Below are 20,505 nucleotides of genomic sequence, written 5' to 3'. Positions count from 1 at the left end.
GCCATTTTAGTATTGTAAATGTATTGAAAGTCTTTTAACTTGACGGGCAATTTCCAAAACACGAGGGGGGAAATTCGCACAGCGAGTCTTAAACGTGTGTATAAAATTAGATCGAGATTGTAGTGCTTTTTAATCTTCCTCGTTTTAATCCATCAGTATATTTATATATATCTTCTTGCTGTCGTTTTTATTTGTAATGTCTTTGTAAAATAGCGATTTTAAGGTTTGTAGCAAAGTCTAGGGTAGATTCTGTTGACAGGTGTCACTCATGGTTCTATCAGTCTATCATGATTAATTACGGCGAGCTGAATGTTGTTCCTCTAGCTGATGTCATCTTCTATCAGGGTGAAGAAAGAGAGATGACAATACATTGCTTGTGCTCCAGAGCTTACGTCAAGTATGTATTTGTGTTGAACAAGATTGCGTTGTGATCAACTGATTTCATGTGTTTGCAGTTTTTTAAGTGCGTTCAGAAAGTTAGAATTTAATGCATTTAATGCAATTGAAGAGTGTGTCAGTAACCAAACAGTTGATAGTCCCCATTGACTTAAAAAAATCAATAAAAAAAATCAATGGGGTCCATCAACTGTTTGATTGAAGAAATTCATATTTCATACAGGTTTGGAATAACTTGAGGGTGAGTAAATGCTGATAGAATTAAACCTTTTGTGTGAACTATCCCTTTTTAGACCACAACCCATGTCAACCACAGTGTGACACAGTGAGGGTTTTCGGTCACTATCTGTCTGTTTTACTTGGAGCAGATCCATTTTTCAGTTGTTGTCCTAATATGCAGTCCTGCTGAAAAATAATCAAGCATAAGATGGTTGCTTACCTGTTTACTGTTGTCAAAACACATTTTCTCTTATTTTCATCCACAGTGATCGAGAATTGTATCGGTCAGATTTTAAAGCCATTCTGAGTCAGACTGACAATCAAGGTACAGTTTTCCTGTTCATTTCTGATTATGGAGAATTATGACCATTTGCATATCGACTAGCTGACATTGAATTTTGCCAATGGTTCTCTACAAAACTTAAGATGTTTTAAAATTATTTCAAATGGGACAAAACAAGCATTCAAATGAGCTAAAACAATTTAAAGATCAAGATATTTCTTATTTTAATTCACCCCCTCAACAATTGTTGTTCTCTTTGAAGAACCAGGATTTCTGCTGCTTTGGAAAACTGGATTTTATGAAGTAGTCAAATTTCAAACGTATGAAAAGAGAATCTCACAATCTTTCCTATTCTTATATTGAGTCTCATCACCAGGTCGTTACCCTGTTTCCTTGATAAATGTTAAATTCAATTTTAACATGCTGCAACCAAAATGTTTCTAGTTCTGCTAAGCTGAGCTCTAAAATATTTTATCAGGTAGGAATTGTGTGTTAAAAAATATATATTTAAACAAAAAATTATCCTCAATCCATATCCATTTAATTAAAAGCAACAGGAAAAGTTATGGTGCCTTTGAAAATTGTTTTTTGACAATGGGGGTCCTTGGAGTCAAAAAGGTTGAGAAGGTTTTTCATGATTTTCATCTGCAACATGTTATGGTCAGTTTTTAGCTTATAATGCTCAAATAACTACACTTTGGTTTTTTTGTTTTCAGTAGATGTTGAAGCTAATGATGGGGAAGAGCTTTTGGAGAATTCTAATCGTTCTGTGGGTGAGGAAGAAGAGGAGGAGGAGGAAGAGGCCATTGTTGATGAAGAGACCATGCTTATGGCCAGTTTGGGGCTTCCTGTGGAGTTTGCCTGCTCATCAGAACAGAGGAGAACTGTATGTCTGTTGGATGCATGATAACCTTGATGTTATTGGGAACTATGGCTGTCCATTTATGTGGGAATATTGCCTATTAATATAATATTCATTTAAAAATCCTTGCCCCAACCCCCCCAGCTCCTGTAGTCCTCCATACATTGGGGTCATGATGGTGCACTGACTACTGGCTAGTAGACTGCTGTGATGTCCACACTAGTGTCTGCATTGAGCGTGCCCATCAGCCACATAGGGGGTGCTCTTGAGCACATTTTTGTACCATGATTGGGACATTCTACTGTCTTGTGGACTTTAGTTTAGATATGTATATGCACTACCAGTCAAATGTTCAGAATAATTAAGATTTATCATAATAATATAAGTATTTTATGCTCACCAAGACTGCATGCAAAGACTGCACATAAAATACAGTAAAAAGTAATATTATGGAATATTATTACAATTTAAAATATCTTCTTTTTTAATATATTTTAAAATGTAATTTATTCCTGTGATGGCAAAGCTGAATTTTCATCATCATTACTCCAGTCTTCAGTGTCACATGATCCTTCAGAAATCATTCTGAAATGCTGATTTGGTGCTCAATTATTATTGCTGCTCAATTATAAATAATGGTTCTTATTATTATCAATGTTGAAAAACATTTTTTGCTGCTTAATATTTTTGTGGATTTTTTTTTATTTTTATTTTTTTTCAGGATTCTTTGATGAATAGAAAGTTCAATGAACAGCATTTATTTGAAAAATAAACCTTTGTAACATTATAAATGTCTTTACTGATGTCTTTAATGTCACTTTTACCCCAAACATTTGAATGGTAGTGTTTCATGGTTTCCACAAAAAACTAAAAATGTTTTCAACATTTATAATTATAAGAAATGTTTCTGAAGCATCAAGTCAGCATATTAGAATGATTTCTGAAAGATCATGTCACACTGAAGACTGGCGTAATGATGGTGAAAATTCAACTAAATCCAACTAGGGTTCCGATACACCTGGCATTAACGTGCATTTTGTATTCAAACACTGTGTAGATATTCTTGAACTGGATTGTGTTGGCAAATAATGAAAAAAATCGTTTGCATTTACACATTCGTCACACGTAGTTCAGTGGTCTGATCATAATGTGTCTCAGGTACAATGTGTCTCAAGTTTATTTACACCTGGCTTTTAATATATGCACGTGTAAATGCCCAGATGTGAAGGGGTCCTGTGAGTCTTTGGATTATCCTGTGCAGTGAAGCTTCTCGCTTATCGCTCTTTTTTTTTTTGTGTGTGTAAATTGTCATTAAAGAATGTTAAGTTTTACCCCATTTACTTTAGGAAATGACTTGGCTGTGGCCCAAAACTAATGATTTTGTCTCATCTTTAAGGGCCTAGCGAGACTGAAGAACAAAAGAAGCATCAAGCACTTGGAAACCCCCCTAGATTATGCCGACACAGACGAGGACTCTGAGCAGAAACAGCAGTGTGCTGTGAATGACATCGCTGAGACCCCCGCAGAACAGACGTGTCCCATGTCAGAGGAGGCCTGGCTGAGGTACTGGGAGCAGCACGGGGAGGGTCTGCTGTGGCAGAGCTGGCTGGAAAAACATCCTGAAAACTCCAGCAGTGCAGCGCAGGAATGTTCCCGCTCGGAGGCTGAATGGGACGAGCACTGCCAACAGGCATACCAGTACTACTGGGAACAGTTTCACTACTGGGCCGCCCAAGGCTGGACGGTGGACGAGTCCTATAGCACAACCACTGCTTCTGAGGAATATCAGGGCAGCCGAGGAGAAACGGAGGAACTCAAGAATCAGACGGAAGAAAGATCGAGGGCAAACGCAATCAGCGTTACACATCTCATAAGCAGCTTGAGCTTATTGACTGAGGAAGTTGACAGCGGTGATGGCGACCAGCAGTCTTTGGTCTGTAACTGTGCTGATGAGCCCTGTGATGGTGGAAACCGCAAAAGGTCATCTTCACGTAGAGGCTGCACTGACACTTCTGGTTGGTGCATGTATTTTCAAGACCTCTTTGTTTATTAGCTATGGGGACTGTGGTGTTCCTGCAGTGATGCTAAACCCAAATATGTCAAAGCCTTCCTGCTCCATGACCTACTTTCAGCATATTGAATCTAGTGCAGATGTAATATAAGTTAAAATTTATTCTGTCAGTCACAGCATGGGCCCATTGTGTGTGTTCAATTTTCTGCCATTCAGAATGACATAATGACGTATTTTTAAACTCATTAGAAATAAACAACATAGAATAATTGAATGGTTATCAACCACCCCCTAGCAATGACATGCTTAAATTACCATCAAAATAAAGGGATAGTCCACCCAAAAATGAAGGTTCTGTCATTTACTAACCCTCATGACTTTATTTCTTCGGTGAAACAGAGAAGATATTTTGAACAATGTTGGTAAACAAACAGTTTTGGTGACTGTTGACTTCTATTGAATGGACAAAAAACACTGAGACATTTCTCAAAATATCTTCTTTAATGTTCCACAGAAGAAAGAAAGTCATACAGGTTTGGAATTACATGAACATAAATAAAATTACATAATTTAAAAAAACAGAATTGTCCCTTTAAGTAGGGGTGCTCCGATATGTAATTTTTTGCTGATACCGATAACCGATAATTCTTTATATTTGAAAGCCGATAACTGATATATTGGCCGACAATTTTCCATCCAAATTTGTATATAATTTTTTAAAAGCCTGATTTAAAGAACAAAAGTCTCACCATTAAAAGCCATGTCCCAAGCACACAATTATAATGTTCTCATTATAATTTTACGTAGCCTATATGACAGTATTGCGCTGCACATGTTGCACTTCAATGTATTTTCCTTTTTTAAGTGATTCCAATTATATGTCAAGCAATTCAAAGCCATCATGGCGAACAGTGCGCATCTCAGCTGAAGGAATAATCCATTATTTATCTGCTTTAATATATTGGCCAAAATTTCTTATTGGGTCGATAACAATAACATTAAAAATAAACATATATCGGCTGATACCGATATGGTGGCCGTTATATCGTGCATCACTACCTCTAAGTATCGTTGTATCTTATGCATTTATTCACACATTTTTGCCTGTTTTAAAGAGCTTATTTAGAATATTGATTGTGTTGATGAGAGGAAGAAATAGCCTAGCAAACCTGCGTTTCTTGCTGTATTTAATAAAATATAAAAATCCAAGTTGAAGAACACTCTTTATCAGCCCTGTAGAGGATCACAAAGATAGAGGTTGTTGTTTTTTTGTTTTTAAAGTCTTTTAACTAATCGTAACTTAACTAAACTGTAATCAGATGTATTTCGGATAAAACGAGAGGGCAGGACTGGTTGCATGGGTAAAAATAAAAAAGTAACAGGGTTGCAAAAGTAGGAGGGAAAAAATGGAAAAGCGTGTATTAGGCAAGTAAAAAATGCAGACAATTTTGGTGTCATGTTGACTTTTTTTGACTCCAACCTTTTTTTTTTGGAGTTGGCCTGCTCAATATGCTCTGATGGAAACACCTGTGATCATGATGTCATCATCACACTGTTGGTATCACCATGATATCAAGCCACAATTCTGTTCGCTCGTTTTCCCCAGAGGTCTTTTTTTGCAGCCTAAGCTTGGCTCTGCCTGAATGTTTAATGCATCACATCAAAAGATGTCAGATGTTGAATGAAAGGAGCATGTGACTTTGGCCTATGCATTTTTAATGCCGGTACATGTTAAGAGTGCAGGCTCCCGGGTGCATGAGTTGATCACAATGTACTCGCAATCGCTCTAAAAATGGCTCTTGTCATCCTGATTGCCGGGCTATGACTGATGGCATCTAAACAGCAGCCTTTTTTGTACCGCTGGAACGGCTCTTATGCAGTATACATCAGGCAGTATAAGACTCAGACACGTTATTTTATAATGATAACGTTGCTATTATTAATAGTAAACTGAAAGTGTGTGATTTCAGATGGCAACATGAAACAGACCTCTGCGCCATTAAATAATCAGAGTGGACAACCCGTAAAGAACAGATCTAACGATGAGGATCAGAGCGATGATGATGATGAACCTCCAGGGAACAGACGAGCTAAAGTGAAGAGAGCGTAAGCTGCCGATGTGTTATTCAGTACATTGTATTGTATCAGACATTGCATGCTTAATGTTTAATGGTTTCATGGTATAGTTCTGCAAAAAAAACAAAAAAAACGTATTTTGTCATAATTGTTTCACTGATTTCATTCCAAATCTGTTTGCTGTTATTGTTTTCCATGGAACACAAAATTAAACATATTTAAAATAATAGTTTGTTACACAGCTCTTGCCACACCATGACAGTTCGTAGTGACCTGGGGCTGTCAAACTGCAAAAACTTTCCAAACAAATTATGTAATAGTAGTCCATGCAACCCATTTGCTATATTCCAGGTCTTTTAAAGTCATTATTTAAAAATACACTACAGCTCAAAAGTAAAAAAACAAAACAAAACCAAAAAACAAAGATTTAGCATGGATGCATTCAATTATCGTAACTTTAAAGACTTTTGCTGCTCTGTTCACAGTCATGAGCTGGATGCCGAGGAGCTTGCGGAGGTGCCGGTTGAGGAGGCGTGGGATGTTCTCGGCCTGAAACGTAGTGCACAGCCCAAGTAAGAACCCAGACAGAGGCTAGACACGGCTTTACTGCTTTGAAAATAATCAGGGGCTCTGTTAACATCCAAATGCTTTTTGTCTCGGCAGGTTTGACAGCGTTGTGAAGCTGAAACCAGTCCAGGGTCCATACGCGGGCAGGAGGAGTGAGGAGAACAGAAAGCCCCCTGAGGAGAGAAAAAAAGCAGCCTGCAAGATCAACAAGCACATCTTTTTTACTGATGATGGACCACAAACCACAAAGCCAAAGATCAGCAAAGCCCTTCAAAAAGTGAGTCGGTTTTTACTGCATGTGCAATGCATTTTTAAAGACATAATTCACACAAATATTTAGTCAGGAGTTTTGAGGAATGTTCACACTGAGCAAAAGCATATAGGGACCTGGCCAGGACAAATCAAGCTCCAAATATGCCATTTAGTTATTTTGTTTCAGTGTTATCACATAGTTCAAATATGAAGGTGAAAAATTATAACAGAATTTTCATTTTTGGCTGAACTATTCTAATATGTTTTGTTTAATCATGCTTTTGTTTTGTCTTAATTTGCCCAGACAGTAGCATCAGGTCAGCCAAAGACAACTTTGGATTTTAGGGCTGCAGTGAGTAGATTAGATTTAATAGCTCTTGGGATGCAGTATTCTAATGAATATTTTTTAATTATAAAAGTTGAACAAAATAAATGAAAACAATGGCATTTACCCTTTGTTATTTCTCACTGAAAGAAATAAATTAAGAGCAATGAATGCAAGGTCTATGCACAGAGCTGATATTAAAATAAAAAAGTTTAAAACAAAAGACAAATTGACTGTTTACATTAATACCTCGCAGAAATTGTATTTTTATTCACATACACAGGCATATTACTTCAAGATACAATACTGTTCAAAAGTTTGGTGTCATAAGGTTAAGGTTTTTGAAAAGTTTCTTATGTACAACAAGGCTGCATTTATTTAATCTAAAGTAAAAACTGTAATATTACATTTTAAAATAACTTTTAATAAATTCTGTCTCAGATGTCACATGATCCTTTAGAAATGGTTCTGCTAAATAATATGTTTGGGGAAACTGTGATACATTTTTCATGATTATTTGGTAAATAGAAACATCAGAAGAACAGCATTTATTTGAAAAGGAAATATTTTCTAACGTTATAAATGTCTTAACAGTCACTTATGATTAATTTAATGCATCCTTGCTAAATAAAAATTATATATATATATATATATAAATATTTTTTTCTGATCCCAAACATTAGTGAACACGGTACCAATATTACCACAATTTAGATATCTCTGTCAGATATATTTTTAGAGACCCTTCTGGTGGATAAAGTTTTCACTTTTTTATTATGCAGTTTGTAGTCCTTCATGCTTAAGATCCTCTATACTTCTAGACAACCAGATGTATGGTCTAGATTTGATTGAATTACTTATAAAATAAATAAATATTAAACAAATAAAATACAAAATAAAATAAATCGGAAATAAAAACCTCACAGATATCACAGTTGTGTATGTAGTCTAGCTAATTAACATACAGCTCAAAGAAAATAGGCCTAAATAATACCACAAAAAAAACATTAAACATACTTAATGAATGAAATAATGAAACACTGGTTTATGAAGAGAATGTTGCTGATCAACTGCAGTGAACTTCATTTATTGACTCCTTTCTTGCTGTATTTTTTGATCGCCCACTCCCATTTGCAGATTAGGTAAAACCGCCCTCTCCCGCGAGATTTGCGTCGGGTCCCGTGATATCCCAATCCCATGTAGTCCTCTAGTATGGTCCTCAACTGCGGTACTTCAACTGAACGATGAAATGCGTATCTTTGTGTTGTTCCCTGAGGTTTTATTGACACATGGATTTTGTGGGATTACATGTAAGATTTATCATTCTGGTCGCCTTACTATGGATCAGTGAAGCACAGTGTAAATTGTTCAGAGTTGTGTGTGTGTGTGTATGAGAATACAATGGGCAACGAGCCAGAAGCGGTGAGGCTGACACTTTATGCACTCTGCACAGAGCTGCTTCATCTACCCTCACCCCATCCCATCACAGCGCTGTCACACAGCACCTGCTTACTGCACGCTGTCAGCTCCCGTCAGACACACAGACCGCTCTAACCTCCAGTCTCACCCCTGACACTAACACACACGTTTCCAGCTGTCAAACACACACAGAACAGGTTCAAACTTGGTCACTGGCATGTTAATATTCAAGAAGAAAAGAGATGAATTGTTTTCTTCAACCAAGTGCATCCTGTTATCTTCTAGATGGACTTTTTCAAGGTGGATCCCCTTCACCCCACTGGATTTTAGCCAGTAAAGAGACTAGACCAATTTACTGCAGTGCTCTAGAATTGATTTCTCTGTAGCACAAATTGATCTGGTGGAGGACAAAAACTTTACTGCAATAGACATTATCACCAGTATCTTTGCAGGCTGGATGCCTAAACGAGGCTTTGTTGGGGCTTCCTTTGAGTACATCGAGTCCTGCATTTCTGCTGCCTGATCCCAGACTTTTTCATTCCAAGGAACCAACAGATTGAGTTATGTAGTTTTTATTCTTGTGTTAGAATCTCTTTTATTTTAAGCTACTTTGCTGAAAAAAGCCTTTGGTGGAGATAAATCAGTCAAATAAATACATTTCAAGGACTTTGTGAGGAACTCTGTTCCTGAAATGTACACTACCATACACTACCAAATGTTTTTTAATACTAATACTTTATTAATGCTTTTATTCAGCAAGAACACATTAAACCAAATCAACATGGATGCATTAAATTGATCAAAAGTCACAGTAAAGACTTTTACATTGTTAACTTTTACATTCTATTTCAAATAAATGTTGTTCTTTGGAACTATTGAATATCAAAGTTTCAAAAACAAAACAAAAAAAAAACACTATCATGGGCCCTGAAAATATTAAGCAGCACAATAGTTTTCAATATTGATAATCAGTGTTGGGGAAAGTTGCTATGAAAAGTAGTGCATTACAATATTGCGTTACTCCCTTAAAAAGTAACTAATAGCATTGCTTAGTTACTTTTTAAGAAAAGTAATACGTTGTGTTATGTTGCTTTTGCGTTACTTTTTCTCACCTGGGCTGGGCTTGTTTTTTGTTTTGTTTTTTTATTACAAAAAGAAAAGAAAAAAATTGGGCAAATGTAAAAGGCGCTTTTACACCAAAATTGAACTAATTTGAAGGAAATGTGAATTCATGAGTGTACAGTAGAGGGCGCAGCTCAAACAAATCTTTGCATTTGTGCTGTCATTCTGGATAGCAAAGGAATAGGATGCAGAAGAAAGTTCAGCACTTACTTCACCAATAAAAACAAAAAATGTAGTCATTTTTGCTTATGGTTTCACTGAATCATCGAAGGTCAACAGCAGCAAGTACATTGGTCAATAAAGTGAGATTAAATGCATACAAATATTTCTTTTATTTAACGTATTTAACTGTTGGAGGTTTGCGTAGTATTCTGATTTTGCATGCTCACATTTAGTCTAGAACTACAATAACCATCATGTTATTATTGTACTATAATAGATAATAGTTTAGATTGTAACAATATTTCACATAATTGTTCTTGATCTAATAAATGCAGCCTTAGTGAGCATAAGAGACTAATAAAAAAAAAAAGAAAACTTGTGTATATGAACTACTAAAAACAGTAGTGAATATTTTTCCCAATATTAAAATATAAGATAAACATTTCTGTCTGAATTAGCCCTTTTAATAATAAATATTGTTCAAAAGCCCATTACCGAAAATAGTGGCGTACAACTAGTGATTAGACTGTGGAGTGAACTATTCGGGTTTGTTCCTTCCTATAAAAGCTGTACATTCACTCATACCCTCACAGGTCCAGAGTTTCCTGCAGAAGATTCAGACTGATGCTGTCTCTGAGGAGCTGACCCCGGCCTCCATGCCTGAAGCTCCGATCGGGCCATGTGAGGGAGCGGACGAGGGCAGTTTACCTACTCGAAACGAGGAAGAAGCAAACAATGAGATAGATGAAAAAGAGTGTGAGAAGACTCCTGAGCTCAACAGAACATGTGAAAAAAGTGAGGAACATCAGCAGAACATTCAGTGTGCCTTCATGCCAGAGCCAGAAGAAAGACAGGATGATGATTCAGATCCCAGAGGAGAGCTGCATCCCTTACACGTCCCTGACTTCTTGCTCCCAGATGCTCCTGAGCGCACTGAGGGAGGTCAGCATCAATGTTCTCTGATTCAAATGAGATAATCACTGGCTGTGCTCCTATAACATACAAGCCAATGATTAACACAGTTAGGCTTCTCATTTGGTGTTCACTGGCAATTTGATTTAATCACACTTTTCCTTTCCCAGCAGAGAGTGTGCAGGCCTTTAAAAAGAACAAGAGAAAGAACAGGAAAAGGAGAAAAGATGTGGAGATGCCACCTGAGATTGCAGCAGAACCTGAGCTGGCCAAGTACTGGGCCCAGCGCTACCGTCTGTTTTCCAGGTTCGATGAGGGCATCAAACTTGACCATGGTGAGTCAGCACAAAGCCACCATCTTTATTTGAGGAAAATCATGAATTCATTTAATTTATTTACATTTACTTGTATTCATTTAGCAGACTCTTTTATCCAAAGCGACTTACTAATCATTGCTTCAGCATCAGGGACATTAAGTTATATATTGTGAAAACGTGTTTTTTGATGATGTTTTGTAATTCTAATATTCAAACAATTTGCCATTGTAGCCAAATAGATAAAAACAAATTACAACTAAAATGCAGTTAAAATGGTAACACTTTACAATAAGGTTTAATTTGTTAACATTGATGTATTAACGAACATGAACTAACAATGATCAATACATTTCTTACAGTGTTTATTAATCTTTGTTCATGTTAATCAATAAAAAATAGTCGTACATTGTTTCTTCACGTTAGTTCACAGTGCATTAACTAATGTTAACATATACAACTTTTGATTTTTAATAATGTATTAGTAAATGCTGAAATTAACAGTAACTTAAATGCTCTAGAAGTATTGTTCATTCTTAGTTCATATTAACTTTAGAAGTTAAATAATGTTAACTAATGAAACCTTGTTAAGTGTCACTGTTAAAATCTACTTGAAAAGTGGTCATGTTTTCTACTAAATAAGCAAAGTGAAGAATATTTAATCATTTTTATTAATATGCACCGATATAATAATGCATACAATTATAGAACATAGAAATAAATACATAGAATAAACAGCAGGGAGTGCTTATGAGCATATGTTTTTAGCTAAACTTATTAAAAGATTTTTTTTTTAATTGGCTCGTAGAGATTTTGGCGAACATTTCTGAATTATGATGCAAGCAAATCAACTCATTGAAATGGATTGATTCACAGAAAACATGATGGTCAAATAAAAAGTGCTTAAATCATTATCACACAGTGTATTGAAATTGCCAAAGAAAACTGCAAATATATTATGAATATTCGATACATGAGCTAGCCATAATTCTTGAGGTCAGCATCCATTTCAAACCATTTCACACCGAAAATTAGATGTTTAGGAGTGAAACAGGAAAGAATGAATGAAAAAAAAAAAAAAGAATGGAGGGCAAGGATTTTTTTGTCTTGGAATAACATGTCATGCACCAATGAATCCTTCAAAGTAAGACCTGTGAATTTAAATAACAAATAGAGAGCACGCTGAGAACTGCGGGACGGAGCAGGATGAGATGTATTTGTGAGGTTGTACAGCTGTAGGTGTGGGCTGACTGACTGAGCTGGCTGTGTCTGCAGTGTGTGTGCTGACACTAGACACGGAGCCCTCATATCTCCTGCGTCAGACTACACATAAAGAGAGGGTGCAAGTGAGAGCAAGACAGCAGGCAGCTTTTAGAGCGCTCAGGAGAGCACTCTTTTCTTTCCCCATCTTTGCTCAAATAGAGTGCTCAGCCTCAGAGGAGGACAGCCTTTAGCTCTGGTGCTTTACCTGTGTTCTCTTCTCTACTGTTAAAGTGGGTCACTCTCTTAATAGATACAGTATATTAAACTAGGCATAAACATGCTTCTTAAATGCTTTTCGCTTGTCTGAGTTTGTTTTATATAAGGAATTTATTCGTTGCATGTTCTTTTATACTTGTTAGAACTGCTAAAGAGATCTCATTTGGTCTTTTTGCCATTTATTATTTGTATAGCTTGAGCATTTAATGTGGCAGGCAACAAAATTACAGCGCATGCTTATAATTTGTTATTTTGAGTTGGTTTGGATGCTAATATAGTTATTGTTAGTTATGGTTTTTGATGTGAACAGGCCTTAATTCATTACACAGCAAAAAATGATATCTTATATGAAGTTATAAATATTCTTTGACAAAAATCCTTGAATTTATTTACTTGAATTTAGTTGAGAAGCAACACTACATAAGATATGAAGACTTGTTTTCATAGATTGTATCTTTAATATAAGTGTAATTTGTCTTACTGCATTGGCAAAAAAAAACTTTTGATGTTTATACTTCAAATAAATATCTGCCAGTGCAATAAGACAAAACACGCTTCTGAATTAATTAATTAATCGTGTATTGTAATTGAAAGATGTATTTTCTTGAAGTATTAATTGAAGCTTTAATATATTTGGCAGGGTTGCTTCTCAGGTAATTGCATCTTGTTATAAGGATTTTTTAAATAAAATAATCATTATTAATATTTTTTTTTTGTAGTGTAGCATTTACAAATTAATTTTTGTATTAGTTAGCAATGTTTTGGAACCACCTGCATCTTAGGATCATGGCAGTGACTTTTGCTAAAGTACCACTAACATTTTGTCCAGAAAATGTAAAACGTATTTTTTTTTATATGTTAAAAGATTTGCTCCCTGTCAAGTAAAGTCAGTTTCGTTGTTAAATTTAGTATTGGTGTAGGATTTAGTTTTTAATAGGGCTGATCATGGGAAAGATGCCTTTTAACATCAGCACCAAAAGTCAAACGGTTTTCCTTCTGGTACCATAAAAGGTCCCGTTATTTGGGATTAGAAAATCTTAACTTTCCTCACGGATGCCCTTTGAATTCTCCGAAGTAGCCTACCATGACTAATGTGTTTTTATAGGTCTCTCACTTTCGAATCATAACTCTTTCACTAAGCATCTGGAATTCTGTTTGAAAGTGAGATCAGAGCCTCGTATTTATTCACTTATTCATGTCAACAGAGGCAGTAGCCCAAAGACATAATGAGCCTCTTTTCCTTCAGCACTGCCTGATTGGACAGAGGAGAGCGAGAAAGAGAGGTAGATCTAGAGCGTGGGCTGAATTGTGTATCTCCTAAACCTCCAACCAGACATTGCAGATTCCAAGTCAACATGAACTGGCAAACACAAGCCATTTTACTTCTGCAATGTAAAAAATGTCCGTATGGAGCTATTCTGTGAGAAAAGTACTACATTTTAATGAAATACTTTTTTTGTTCTGATGAATTGTGCACAATAGGACCAGGAATGTGTGTTCAGTTCTTTTAATTGTCCATTTTTCCCCCCATTCAAATTAATGGCATGTCATTCTGTCACTTAGAAAAAAGTCAAACTGCAGTGTACACACTTGATATAGAATTTTTTAATTTTTTTTTACAACACTTTAAATGTAACTCATAACTTACAGTATATACTGTGCCATCATAGGAAAAATTTATAATTGCAGTTTATTTAATTTTAAGTCCCTTAAAGCATGACAATATTCAAAGATCAAAGTAATAAAAAATTATATTTATTTAAAAAATCTATATAATAATTTACATCGAAGCAATTCTCACATATTTAAATGTGATCATTAACACAATGTAAAAAATAAAATAAAAAAAGCTAAAAATTTTAAAGGGCTATTTTGAAATGTCAGTGGCCTATTTTTTTATATTGATAATTGGTTTTGCGATCAATGTCCTGATCACAAACTTAACCATAACATTTGTCAGTGATGTTACTGGATAAATAAAAAAGTTTTTTTTCGAATAACAAAAGGAACTGAGCATTTAAAACAATACACAAAAAATAAAGTAAGCAAATGTTTTAAACAGATTAAAGTGCTGAAGAATGATAAAGAACAATAGGTAACACTTTACAATAAGGTCTCATTAGTTAACGTTAGTTAATGTATAACATTAACAATCAGCAATATCTACATTTGTTACAGAAGTTATTATTCTTTGGTAACATTGGTTAAAAAATAATATATATGAATATATTATATATTATAAATAATATTAAATGTTGAAACTAACATTAACTAAGATTAATAAATGTATTATAAGTATTTTTATTGTTAGTTAATGTTAACTAATAAATGAATTGTTAACTAATGGAGTCTTATTGTAAAGTGTTACTGAACAATAATATTTAAAAAATCTGAACATTATCAATCAATGTCTAGGCCGGGCATGTTACAGTCCAGATTAAAATGTAAAAATGTTTGAAAATAAACAGCCTGTTAAGTCCAAGTATTTAAGTGTTTAGTGCTGTGATGAGCACCATTGCGAATACAAAAATATGAATAACTGTTTAAAACATAAATACTGTTCAGAAACAGAAAGTAGCACAGCTGCTTTGTTTACGGGGTTACCGAGGTAATGGCTGCTTTTCTGCTGTTCCATCAGCGCCATCTGCTGTCACAGAGTGAAAGTGCATTTTCATTCAAATGGTGCTCCTTCACTCTTTCCGCCATGCGCTTTTCATGGGTGTTAAGCCCAATTTATACGAACTTATGCCGTCGTAGGATGTGTAGCAGGCGTAGCCTACGGCGTAACCTGACATGCACCTCTCCAAAACTGTAATAATGTGTCAATTCTACGCGAACCGCAAGCTGTGATTGGTCTGCTAGAACCCCTCCCTCAGGTTTCACATGCTCCCTCCGCATGTGTAATTGCACGTCAACACGGACAACGACGCAGAAGTATAAATGAAAACTGACGCGTAGCCTACGTAAGGTCCGACGCAGAAGTATAAATCAACCTTTAGTGTTGTTTAGATCAGACATCAGAGTGCGCACATGCCTCTTTGACGCAGCATTTAAGCATTATCGTACATTTTATCCGCTAGATGGAAAAATATTCTTAAAATGCATTCTAAAAATCGGAATAATTTGTAATAGATAATTATTCACGGTATTTTTTTAAGTACCCACGATAACAATGCATGTTCATTATCATGATATACTGTATTACCATATATCGGCACGTCTAATTGTGACTTTGAATTACAGTATATGTGAAAGAAGATACAATAATCAGTATTAGCATGGTATGTTTAATGTAGGGTTGATCTTTTTCAGATGTAAATGTCACTGCAATTGTAAAATGACACTAATGAAAGTATTAGTACAGTGTTGATTTTTTTCCTATTTGTAATCTTGTAATAGAAAATTAAGGTAGCACTTAAAAGTGAGTTCTCTTTACTCGAGGGCACCTGTACAGCCGCCCGCTGTCCAGACCTCACACTGTAAACAGGAAACTCCAGACTAGTGATTGTTACTTTAGCAGGTGCTCTATTCTCAGTGGAGAGGAAAATACGAGAGGCGGAAAAACAGAGATGCATTTGTGGAGGCTAAAAGCAGATGGTGTTGGTCTCTACAGAATCAGAAGGGGACATGCTCCGTTTAACTCCACTCTCTCTGAGCTCTCTGACTGCTTCTACTTCAGCTCAAATGCAACACCTTAAAATGATGAAAATCCAGAGAACGAGATCCAGGAGTCTGATGCTACGTTTTAAAGTGTCAGAGATACAGCAGGAGTCTTTTCTTGAACACATTATATGGTTTTGTACTGCTTCTCTTAGAAATATATGGTTTTCTGGCATCACATGATGTAGGGGTGATTGCTGATATTTTAAATTTCATAGATATCAGCTAGATCATCCTTTTGTCAACAGAGGCTCATCCTAAAATGGAAATAGCTATATATTTAGAGAGGGAGAGAGAGTCTTTGACGTAAGCACTAAGCAGAGCCATGCTTCAGGTCTTCAAATAGAAAATGAAAGCTACAGACTCCCTCTGGTGGTAAACAGTTCTACCACACTTGCAATAAAAAGGAGCATTTAGGTGCATTTAATTATAATTTGAATATTATTCTGTTCATATTAATACAATGATGCAAGAAAAAAAAGAATGCATGAACTGATAAAAGCCTTTCATTTGAATTATGATGTGCATAACATGTGACTGTGTTCTGTCCACAGAGGGCTGGTTCTCAGTGACTCCTGAGAAGATAGCAGAGCACATTGCTTTGAGGGTGCAGGACAGCTTCAGCGCGGAGCTCATTATCGATGCCTTCTGTGGTGTGGGTGGCAATGCCATTCAGTTTGCCCTCACTGGGAAAAGAGGTACAGTTGCCTTTCATACTGCCACAGAACCATGGCAGCACAATGCTACCATGCTAACACCCATATGTTGGTTTCCATTGTCTTGAGAAACCATATGAAAATCTTTTTTGAGATATGAGATTTGTAACACTGTTTTGACATCTAAAATGTGTTTTAAAAACACATTTCCATGGTGCACGGTCTATTAATTTATCAAAAAATACATTGAAAATGCAAAGCACACACACACACACACACACACACACACACACACATATATATATATTTATAGAATAGAATAGAATAGAATATATTTCTGAATTAAAATTAATTTAGATAATTTAGGATCTTTTGTAATATTAAATATTTATCAATGTTCACAATATCTTAAAAAACATGCTCACCAACATGGCATTTATTTGATCAAAAATACAATAAAAAACGGTAATGATGTGAAATATTATTATAATTGAAAAATAACTTCTCTATTTTAATGTATTTTAAACTGTAATTTGTTCCTGTGATGGCAAAGCTGAATTTCATCATCATTACTCCAGTCTTCAGTGTCACATGATCCTTCAGAAATCATTATAATATTCTGGTTTGGTGCTCAAGAAACATTTCTGATTATTTTCAATGTTGAAAACATTTTCTTTTTTTCTTTTTTGATGATTGTATACTTGCATGTGTTCAAGGTGTTACTTTTTACTTGATGGTACACCACATGACACTTTTAGAGTCATTAAATTGAAACTTCTTGAAAATTGTATACATTCTTTTTCTCTATAATTGTGGTCACTTGTTTCCTGAGAAATCGGTGCAAAATATCTGTAATAAAAGTTGCTGCAATTGGGGAAGCCAATGTGGCTCTTTTTTCCTCCTTCCTAAATGACTTGCTTCTCTGAGTGCGCTGACTAAATGCAATAAACTCAGTCATGTTATCTTGCATTCGGGTTCCTGTTGTGTGGGAACCAATCGTGTGAGACACTTCTCGCAGGGCATTAAACCAAATCATTCTGACGACAGACTTTGGCTCAGGGATTTCAGAATGATCAAACCAACATTTGAGATGTGTGCAAATCGGTCAGCTGGTTAGTCTGTTATCCAATCACATCCACTGTTGAGGCAAAGTAGCGTGAGGTTTTTTTTGTTGTTGTTGCGCATCAGGGAATTTTTTTCGGAAAATGTGTTTCCATCGTAGTTTGTGCATGTCTTCTGACACGTTACTACATGTACATACTATAGTAAAACCAGTAAATTATGCATAATTACAAGTAACTAAACCTAAACCAAACCCTAACTCAATAGTGAGTACATTTATTTAATTAATATTACTCAGTACTTATTTGAGTAAGTACAATGTAACTTCACCACCCTTAAAATAAAGTGTGACCAAAATGTATCTGCCTCAATTGAGCGCATACGTTTTTATGCGATATCCCGAAATGCGCATATATATACAGTATATATATATATATATATATATATAATAGGTGGATGGAAACATAGCTACTGACTCTAATACTTTGGCATTTTTGGAAGTGAAACGCTGTTTTTCTCCCTCTGCCATCCAGTGATCGCCATTGACATTGACCCCATACGCCTGGCTCTGGCACAGAACAACGCAGAAGTGTATGGTGTGGCGCACCAGATAGAGTTCCTGCAGGGAGACTTCTTGCAGTTGGCTCCGCGCCTGCGAGCAGACGTGGTTTTCCTCAGTCCCCCGTGGGGCGGACCAGAGTACCTCAGTGCTGACGTGTTCAACATCAAGACCATGATGACTCCTGATGGATATCCTTTCAGTCTTACACTCTGTGCTTTTATTCTAGACGGTGCCTCTTTTCTTTCAAATTAGGTTTTCATTCAAGTGGAAAGTTCAAGTTTGTCCTTTTTCACAACACTCTTTGTGATATTAAGTATATACTTTCTAACGTATGTGGTCAAGATGCTTCAAACATCCTGTTTCAACTTCCTTAACCATCTATACATTTGAAATTTTCAGGTTGTCAAAAATGATTTCAGACAATATTGTCTATTTTCTTCCTCGAAATGCGGACATGGAACAGGTAATGGTCATTTATTTACACAAATCAGTTTTAAAATGGTAACCTGAAAACCTCCCTTTCTATATTGATGCTAAAAGTTATTTTGTTCACAGTAGCATATGGATTAACTTAACTCTAATAAACATCTTATAATGGTCGTCACATTGGCCACAATGGTTAAAAAATTGTTGCTGTTTTGTGGTTGTTCATCAGCATAGCCACATCTGTGCTCTGTATCTGTTTTTATCTGTTTTGTGCTCCGTTAAACGTTTGCGACCAATACTCAGATTTCTTTTGTTCTTTTTTTAGCTTTATTAAACATAGAAGTTGCAAGCATGCAACTAAGTAGCACAATACATCAGCCAGTGGTCTTAATTCCTATGTAGTCAAAATCATCTGTGGTTGGCCACTTGGCTCAACCCTTTTAGCATTTTTATTATTAGTACACATGGCTGCTGTGCTTATATTTAGTCCTATTTAGAACATATTTCTAGTTCCTGTTATCACTTTAGTGTCTCATATCTGTCCAGCAGTGCAAAGTCAAAGTGCCAAAGTCCATCAATGACATATTATACTTACATAATCAGAAATGATTTTGAATTATTTTCACAGAATATGTTTGTTGACTGTATACATGGGTTAGTTAAGTGCATATGATGTCTGTCAATTGCAGCTGTATCATGGTTTTTGACTTCTCTGAAAGGTCTTGTTGTCTGATGCAGTGTGGTTGCACCTTTTGAAACCACACTGCTTTCCGGAGTATTCTGTCTGACTATCACATTTCTACACTAATATCTAAAGTAAATACATCATTACCATTTGCCCATGACTGTACTGCTTGTATTGTTAAATACTATGTATTAGTGTGACTTGTGATTAAATTCAAGAACAAGTTTCCCTAAACCAAGATACTATGATGATAATATACTGAGATGTTCATATTAGAAACTAGTGACCATGTTGCCTGTGATGGTAACTCACACCTGCTCTGCCTCATTTGTTCTTCCTCTTTCTCTTCTTACCCCTCCCTCTTTCTGTCTTTCACTCTGTATAGATCGCATCTCTCGCCGGCCCAGGTGGGAAAGTGGAAGTGGAGCAGAACTTTCTGAACAACAAACTGAAAACAATTACTGCATACTTTGGCTGCTTAATTAAGTCAAAAACCTAAAACATTTTATTTCCTTTTTCTACTTCTTTTAGTCGTTTATGTTATCTGTACTTACTTGTACATTATCTGCTGTTTACTGTTTTGTAAAGCCATTGACGATGAATTTTACTGACTAATGTGTACTCATGATGCTGCTAGTTTAATGTTTATTTTAACAGTTTTGTTTTTCCAGCATTGATATTTACCTATTAAAGTTCATTTGATGGAACCATGTATGTAAGTCATAAAATTGCACAGCCTGAAACATCCCATGTTTAATTTTCTTTTAGAAAAAAATCTATCTATCTATCTATCTATCTATCTATCTAATCGAACTTACACAGTGCTGTGAGTATTATGAAAATGTGTGCCATATAACAAGAATAATGTATTACCTTTACTGGTCACACTTTATATTAGGTGTCTTTAACTACAATGTAGCCTACTTACATAATGTTAGGTAGGCTACTTGTGTTCATGTTGTATCGCAAGACACGTTTGCTGCTATTGAGGTGGGATTTGTGGAAGGTTATGGACAGGTTTGTTGTTATGGTTAGGTTTAAGGGTGGGTTAACAG

At 35.7% G+C, this 20,505-nt stretch overlaps 1 protein-coding gene across 2 annotated transcripts; it reads left to right on the top strand.

Moving 5' to 3' along the window:
• The first annotated feature begins 49 nt into the window (after positions 1-49).
• Positions 50-20,157, top strand: tgs1 (trimethylguanosine synthase 1). Of its 2 annotated transcripts, none has more exons than XM_082172235.1 (13): positions 50-397; positions 882-940; positions 1,618-1,784; positions 3,157-3,775; positions 5,742-5,877; positions 6,333-6,419; positions 6,511-6,691; positions 10,288-10,636; positions 10,780-10,941; positions 16,614-16,757; positions 18,311-18,529; positions 18,726-18,802; positions 19,836-20,157. In XM_082172235.1, exons 1-13 carry the CDS (start codon positions 288-290, stop codon positions 19,947-19,949), a joined length of 2,424 nt encoding a protein of 807 aa, XP_082028361.1. In that variant the 5' UTR covers positions 50-287; the 3' UTR covers positions 19,950-20,157. The 2 variants fall into 2 exon arrangements, with proteins under 2 accessions (XP_082028361.1, XP_082028360.1); XM_082172234.1 differs by having other exon boundaries at positions 10,777-10,941.
• The last annotated feature ends 348 nt before the right edge of the window (positions 20,158-20,505 follow it).

Source organism: Leuciscus leuciscus (assembly GCF_965113295.1).
Source record: "Leuciscus leuciscus genome assembly, chromosome: 6".
NCBI lineage: Eukaryota > Metazoa > Chordata > Actinopteri > Cypriniformes > Leuciscidae > Leuciscus > Leuciscus leuciscus.
Note: the sequence above shows the minus strand (reverse complement) of the source record. Positions and strands in the feature narration are given on the sequence as shown.

What these genes read in the sequence shown, in the direction of transcription:
- tgs1 (XM_082172234.1), top strand. Translation starts at nt 288, where the DNA reads ATGATTAATTACGGCGAGCTGAATGTTGTTCCTCTAGCTGATGTCATC. An exon ending in CATCAGAACAGAGGAGAACT is followed by an intron (nt 1,785 to 3,156) that starts GTATGTCTGTTG and finishes CTCATCTTTAAG; the next exon opens with GGCCTAGCGAGACTGAAGAA. An exon ending in AGGCTGCACTGACACTTCTG is followed by an intron (nt 3,776 to 5,741) that starts GTTGGTGCATGT and finishes GTGTGATTTCAG; the next exon opens with ATGGCAACATGAAACAGACC.